Genomic DNA, 7,793 nt, shown 5'->3' with positions numbered 1-7,793 from the left:
TTAAAAATAGTGCCACGTGGCACTCCACGTGGCACTCCACGTGGATAAATAATTCCAACATGGCATAAGTTAATTCCACATGGATGAATAAAGGTTAAAAGTTAAGGGGTAACATATTTGGGTAAACTTAGAAAACACGATCATTGTAAAAATTTAATGGGTCTCACCGTTTGTAAAATTCTCACCGGAGATTCTCTTCTTCTCCGACAGTGGTCTCATCTCTGCCGTGGTTGGTGTTTTGCTTTCCCCCATTAAGCTCCAATTTCCCCCCAAGAAGATGAAGGGAAACAAAAAAGAGGAAAAAATCTTATTAGCCCTTGGAGGAAGAAGAAATGAAGAACAAGGTTGATAATGAAGAAGAAATAAATGAAAAAAATGAAATAAATGAAAAAAATCGACAAGAGAAGAAGAAATGAAGAAAAATGGTTGAGACATGATGAAGAAGAAAGGGGAGAACTTAGGATTTTAAAGAATTAATTAGAAAATTTTAAAAAATAAAATAATAATGAGTCAGCAAATATATAGCAGTTACATATGCCAAATGGATGAAATTTTTTGATAAAATTTTGTTTCACGGGCATTTAGGTGAGTTAGGTCAAAATTTTAGTCTAGTCAGCGTTTAGGTGTGTTTTGCTACCTATATAGTAATAGTTTAAATGTGTTTTGCTCACTTCCGATAGTTCACGTATAAAACACAAAAAAAAAATAAAAAAAAAATGATAGTTTAGGTGTGTTTTTTATCCTTATCTCATTTTATTTAGAAAATAAGTTGTTTCTTATATTTGGATATACAGCAGAAATGTAAGAATCAAACTAAAATCCACGAATTCCTTGCTGAGCTATTATTTTGAGCATTCATAAAATAATTGAAATTGAGACATAGTCGATTGATATGTCGTAAACGTAAATATAGCTCTAATATGTCCAGTTATGCAATTCAACCAGCCCATACATCGATATACTCTCAATTTTGAGTACTAAAATAAACTTCACCAATCTGGAGTCTGGACAGGAAAGCCTTGAACATTAGAATTATTTTGGTTCCATGGAAAGAAAGGGAAGTGAAATTCATTTAGTTCCTTCCCTTCAGTAACTTCACCTCTACAAATCATTTTCATGAGGCAACAGATAAACTTGGATGATTACTTTATAAAAAAAGTTTCTTATTAAAGCAGCAAGGGAATTTCAGACTTTTACAGTCCTACATTATGCTATTAATACACTCCTTCGCTTTTTTGCAAGCAGAAAGCAGCAACAAGATATTTAACATTAAATTAAGAAGAACATTGTTATCAGTTGTCGATTCGCTTTAAAAGCTTGTGTTTTTGTATAGGTTGTTTGTCTTGAGTAGCCTATCAAACTGAGCTTGATATCAGACCTCCTGAATTCTTCCTAGATGTCAATCCCCCCAACGAGAGAATTATTTCTGTCATTCTTCGGCTAATGTCTTCGAATGATGGACGAAGTTCTGGTGAGCTGTTTGATAGTTATAAAACAGAGGCTTAATTCTAGTTCATGTACAATCTATATTGCTTGGACGCCTGACGGATCCTCCAAAAGTAGTGCATTTTTGAACGATCCGACACGAATCCAGGCATTTTTGGGTATTCCGAGCAACATATAGTTTACAATATAACTATTGATGAGAATATTAAACAAAAGGAAAACGATCATGAGATATCAAACGAAAGACGAGAAAAGCACCTTTGCCAACAATCAACAATAATAGGTGAAACGCGAGGATCAAGTTTTTGCGGAATGTCCAGTCTGCCATCCATGAAGCCAACAACTCCAACAACCTTCAAATAAATAAACTCCGTTGGTACCAGTACTGACCATTGAGAAGCACACTATCAAATCTTTATAGATGGACAACATGCTATCGGCATTTGCTTGCATATATACACCCATATAGTGAAAGAAACATTGAGGTACCTGTAAGGGATTAAGGTCCTTCCACGGAATAGATACAGTCATTAGCTCCCATAAGATCACACCGAAGCTGAAGACATCAGATCTGCAAACAGTGGAAGAATCAAATGTCCAATCCATTTATTTTTCTGGTATTCAAGCAGGTTGGAATATGCATTATCATAATAATGGTAGAAATGGAATCATATTTGTTTTAATATTCTATACAAAATCCTATAACTTAATTAATAAGTAAACACAAGCAAAATCCGCATTAACATCTCAAGGGAATGTTACTAATGGAACATGTAGGAATAATAGGTCCTATTCATTTTTTGTTGACCCTTATTTCAATTGATTGGATGCTTGAGCGCTCAGAGATTTTCGTGAGTTCCTCGTATATAATAAAGTATCTTCCGCCCCCTCCACAACTGTCAAGATAGCCATTGTAAGTTATATGTTAATTATGTAAAATGTTGCAGCAGCATGAAACAACATGCCTAAAATCCTTTTCTTTGCAAATTAAGGGGCTTGTCTTTAACTGTATTATTGGAATTGATCTCGGAACTAAACTCCATCAACAGTCTGAGTGTAAAAATATTAAGTTAAATAAATAGGATAAACTATGCAAGATAGGTCAATGATATTATCAGAAGCAAATCTTTATCTAATTTAAAACCAATCACATGCTTATATTCCGTTTTCCAAATTTAAATAATACTGACCAAGTATCTGCAAAAACACAAAATAATGGTCACCGTATTATAGTCCAGCATAATTTGTCCATGAACAAAACAGTTCATAATTAGGCGACACTTTACTTGCAAAAGAATGGTTCTAGAAGTTTCTTCTTTCCTCCTAGAATGCTTTTAATTAGTCCTTGAGAAAAGGCACAAGGAGCAATAGCTCAAGTTCAATGATCGGTTTCGCATTACACCATCAAGGTTAACTAACAGAAGCAAAATAATACAGAAATTAAAGCCTGTGAAACTCACTTCTCTGTTGAAGGTTCATTTCTAAGTACTTCAGGAGCCATCCACTGCGGCTGCAATTACAGCAGTATAGAAAATTTTTGTGAGAGTAAGCAACAGCATTAGCGCATCTGATAAAACCACTATACGAGAAAAACATAAAGCTAAGATGCATACCGTCCCTCGTCCAGAATTTGCAGTTAGAAAGGTAGCATGTTTCAATTTGGAAAGGCCAAAATCTCCAACCTGAGGAAAGAGACACCGATAAACTTATCTAGTAAAAGGGCTTCACCAACAATAATCTTAAGGTTCCACAGAGAAATCAAGACCTTGACAGTCCAGCTCTTATCCACCAGCAGGTTTGAAGATTTAAGGTCTCTATGTACTATAGGAGGGTTTCGCCGATGCAAGTAATTCATACCCCTAGCCTAAATCAAACATAAGAAAGAGTGAGAAACACCATGAGTTCCAATTAAGGTCAAGCCTCGTACTTAAAAATGAATGACATAAGGAAATTGACGAGTTCAAGCAGAGAAAAGACCACGTCAAGGGCCATCCTAAGACGTCTTTTGAGGTCTAGTGGCTGATTATTCCTGTGAAGTGCTTTAAAAAGACTTCCCCTGAAACACATGATGAAACAACATTTTTCCATAAAAATTTAATTCCAACTATATATAGTGTGCAATCATTTGTCTGTCTAGTTTTATGGAAAATTTCATAACCAAGACCATGTCAAATGAGGATGACGTGCTTCGTTACCTGGGCAAATACTCGGTGACAATGGCAAGCTTTTCTTGTGAAGACACTGCTCCCATAAATAATAGCACGTTCGGATGTCTAAGTCTTTTCATAATGTCAATCTGAAGACATATTGAAAGTAAAATTAAAAATCTAAATTAAAAAATTGCTATAATTTAAGTCGATGACCATTTGATGGCATCACATACCTCCTTTTTGTAGTCAAGCAAAGTTGTCTCACCACATTGGTTCCCAAAATAAACCTTAACAGCAACATCCTGAAGGATCAAAAAGGAGAGAAAACACAAATACTATGAAGACGAGATGTTATTTCACTGCTCTCAGAATGTGAAAAGAATACTGCGAACTAGGAAAGTACCGATCCTTTCCAGATTCCGCGATACACAACACCATATGCACCTGAAAAGGAAATATTAAGGTGAGTATTATATTAGTACTTAATTAACTGAAATGCTCGGTCCAGTTATGTAATGCCTGCAATTTGAGGCAACAAGTGTACAAATAGATCTCTAACAATTAGTGGAGAGTTGCTTCTAGACCAACTATGGCCGATGACACATATATACACATAGCCAAAGTGTACAATGTCAATAACATTGCTACGATGTTATCAAGATTTACCTTGTCCAATTTCTTCCTTTAGGCTGATATCCTCCCAAAATATTTCACAATTTACTATCAAGCTCGACTCGTTCTCATATTTGTTTGATGAACTTCCATTGCTGTTTCTATTGCTCACTCCCAACTTCCGGAACTGTTGGTTTTCTAACTGCTGTCGAGATGAATTTTCTATCGCTGAAAGTTTTGAATTTCCTATTTGTGGCTTAAGATAGTTATCATTGATTTGGAAACAAGATCTCGGCAACTGTTCAGGAGATTTGAAAGCCTTAGGACATTCAACGAACTTTCTGGAGGAGGTAGCTATAGGACCCTCTACAACATAAGTGGATGATAAATGTGCATTTTCGGGTGAAAACGTTCTTCGTTGAGTAAAACAGGATCCTTTCAGTATATTCTGAAAATCATGATAGGCATCAAGAACATGACTATATTTTCCCTCTGATGCTGATGGTGAATTAGGTTCTGTGACATCCTCATTCGCGTTGGTTTTATAGTGCCCATTCTGTTGAATATTTCCACACTTCTCTCCTCCAATGGTTCCAAATCCTGTAATGTGTAGCTTCGACATAACCTTCGCCACCTATGATTTTCATAAAACCGGTAAGACTAGAATAAGAGAAAGTCATCAAAACTCGATTGAAAAGCCTTCATTTATTAAAGAAGCTATAGAGTCAATTACTAATACTACTAGTTTCACAGGCTTTTTGGAATTGATCCGGTATGGGATTAACAGTTTATGCAACATAAGCATCTGAAGTACCGTAGGGGGAATAGGTATTAGTTTTGTAATGATGGAGCAGCAAACTTGGATTCGGGAAGAATCTCATTTTTTGGTAGTACGTAGGGGGAATTGGAACAAAAAATTGGTAGTAATAGTCAGCCACCTTTAGAAGAAATTAGATGAAAGCCAGTAAAGTAGGCTGAAGCCTAGGGCTGCAAAATGGTTAAAAAAAAAAAAAATTAATCAGCCAATCCAACCCATTAGATATGGGTTGGGTAACTGAGTTTTTTAAAAAGGCATCAAATATGGATATTATCCATATTATCTACCAAAAAAATGGATATCCATATGATCAATACTCATTTGTCTGCTTGTTATTTTTCATGAATTCTTGCTTTCTGGGAGTCTAAGCTTATTTTGTCTTTTAGCTTGTGTTTTCACTTGACTATAACCATGGATAATACGGATATCCATATTATTTGTCGGTTAACCCATAGTTTATCCATATTAAATATGGCAGATCGAATATTTTATTACTTTTTGTTTAAACTGTCTTTGACCTGCCCGTTTGCCACTCCTACTGAAGGCCAAGAAGGAACAGGACATATCCAGAAGAAAATTGTCCTAGTCATGAGAGGAAGCAGTAACAGTACTAGTTTAGAAGGCTGAGCAATATCATCCATCTCTGAGCTTTGTGCATTAGCTCTGCTCTTTCTACCTAGCAAACTGAAACTCAGCCGTGCAGCCTGAAATGATAAATTTATCTCATACATCTCGTTAATAATTTAAAAAAGGCAAGGAACCTGAGTACCTGAAGTCCTAAACACTTACGGGTGCTCTTGGTGGCCTTTGTGATTGCCCTCCTATGGCGTCTACGTCAGCATCCTCCCCGTTTCTCGCATTTGCAGATGCATTGCGTGCATCCTCTCCACGATTGAGTGGTAAGACTTTTGAGGCCTTAAGATATAGCATAGCAAAGGCAGATCACTAACTACGGAAACTAACTCAAAAATGTTACTAATAAGCACATTGATAAAGCAATAATAAGCACCAGACTGGAAATAGACGATGCGGTTTGTTGTTGATGTGGATGCCATCGGATACTTTTGATATTTATTCCCCGCCCTCCAGGTTGTCCATTAGACTGTGAGGTTCTTGCTTTTTCTGAGTTTATCTTATTTAAAAAGGCTGCATCACTTGAGACAGTGATAACACCGAAAAGATCACCGTCCTCGTACCATAGGCTTTTTGTCACTATTGCCATAAAGATCTGACCCGTCCTCTTCTTAAAAGGAAACTGACCAGACCATGATTGTCCACAGCTCAATCTTTTCACGGCATGCATAGCCAATTCATGATATTCTTCACAAACAAGCAGTTCAGTACACCTTTGTCCGACGACTTCATAGTCTTTATAACCATAAAGTTTCTCAGCTGCTTGATTCCTGCAACAGAAAAACTTGATTGTGTTAAACGCAAGCAAAAGCTTAACTGGGTTCCACCTTTGCCGCTGAACCAGCGGGTACTTCTAAAAATAAACGCCGTTGCCGGGGATCGAACCCGGGTCACCCGCGTGACAGGCGGGAATACTTACCACTATACTACAACGACCTTGTTGAAAGGAGTTATCAACTATTGCTATATGTATTCAAATTTAAGGTAGAGATGCAAAAATAAATCTGTCTGTCCATCTCACTAAGCTTACTGTTCGTTCAAAAAAAAAAAAAAAAGTAAAGTGGTACTTAATTTTTGTGCCTAATAGTAGAAAAAGTTGCTATGCGCCTCAAAGGCAACTGCTGAAGCTACTGTTAGCGTCTAAAAAGGGCACATTTTATATACTTGTTTAAGTCTTCAACACGATCCCTCTAGTTCGAGTTAGATTCTTTCATGAAAATTTTCCGATGAAGGACATAATGACACTTGAACTCAGAATTCTGATACCATATTGTATTGACTTACCACAGGCGATGGGTTCCTACAACGACCCGAGTAAATGTATAATAATAACTGAGTTCACAGTTAAATATTTATGGATGTTTAGTAGACATTTTAATACATATACAAATTCTGAAAAACTTATTGGGTTCGCGTGAACTCATATCTTAAATGCTAGATCTGCCTCTGGGTCTTACACGTTGTTAGCAATGATACTCTTTAATTTACCATTACGCCAAAGCTCCCTGTAAGACTTTAAACTAGTACTCCCTCTGTTTCAATTTGTTTATCTGGTTTTGATTTGACACGAAGTTTAAGAAAATAAAGAAAAACTTTTGAAATTTGCAATCTAAAACTAAAGATATATCGAATGTACCATGCCACGTGGAAAGTTGTAATTAAAAAGTCACCACAAAAAGAAAGAGACATTCTTAAACGGACTAAAAAGAAAAGTAAGACAAAGAAATTGAAACCGAGGGAGTAATAAAATGATAAAGATTTCATTAAAAGGAGCTAAAAATGACTATATATACTTACCAGTAGATGATCTCTCCTGTACCAACTTTAGTAACGTAAAGTGCATGTCCCATATCTTCAAGCACATTTCTATACGGACTCCCTGAGTAGAAAATTCCAGGACCACAATACGACGATGTACCACCAGCGGCATATGGTATCTTCTCTTCATCTGAATACTTACTCTTTTCTTCCAAAAGTAATTTAAATTGTTCCCTAAGTTTCACATAACTCGCTTCTAATGATCGCAACCGTTCAACAAGAACACAGGACGTAGCCAATTGTGACTCATTGGAACCGTCCATGATGGTGGAATCCGATGGTGGTGGTGGTGGTGGTGGTGACATGGTGGTTAAAGG

General features: G+C 36.5%; 1 protein-coding gene and 1 non-coding gene across 2 annotated transcripts; both read right to left on the bottom strand.

Annotated features, from left to right (window-relative positions):
• Positions 1-1,016: 1,016 nt before the first annotated feature.
• LOC132030474 (uncharacterized) lies at positions 1,017-7,793 on the bottom strand. Its single transcript, XM_059420122.1, has 15 exons — positions 7,456-7,793; positions 6,035-6,428; positions 5,815-5,940; positions 5,637-5,729; positions 4,263-4,842; positions 4,000-4,040; positions 3,830-3,898; positions 3,642-3,742; positions 3,424-3,502; positions 3,212-3,310; positions 3,060-3,128; positions 2,907-2,956; positions 1,936-2,017; positions 1,705-1,799; positions 1,017-1,476 (listed from the first exon to the last, which is right to left on the bottom strand). Exons 1-15 carry the CDS (start codon positions 7,779-7,781, stop codon positions 1,356-1,358), a joined length of 2,325 nt encoding a protein of 774 aa, XP_059276105.1. The 5' UTR covers positions 7,782-7,793; the 3' UTR covers positions 1,017-1,355.
• On the bottom strand, positions 6,523-6,594 carry TRNAD-GUC (transfer RNA aspartic acid (anticodon GUC)). Its single transcript has one exon. It is a non-coding gene; the product is annotated as a tRNA-Asp (tRNA).

Source organism: Lycium ferocissimum, chromosome 9 (genome assembly GCF_029784015.1).
Source record: "Lycium ferocissimum isolate CSIRO_LF1 chromosome 9, AGI_CSIRO_Lferr_CH_V1, whole genome shotgun sequence".
Lineage (NCBI taxonomy): Eukaryota > Viridiplantae > Streptophyta > Magnoliopsida > Solanales > Solanaceae > Lycium > Lycium ferocissimum.
This window is presented reverse-complemented; position numbering and strand designations above follow the sequence as displayed.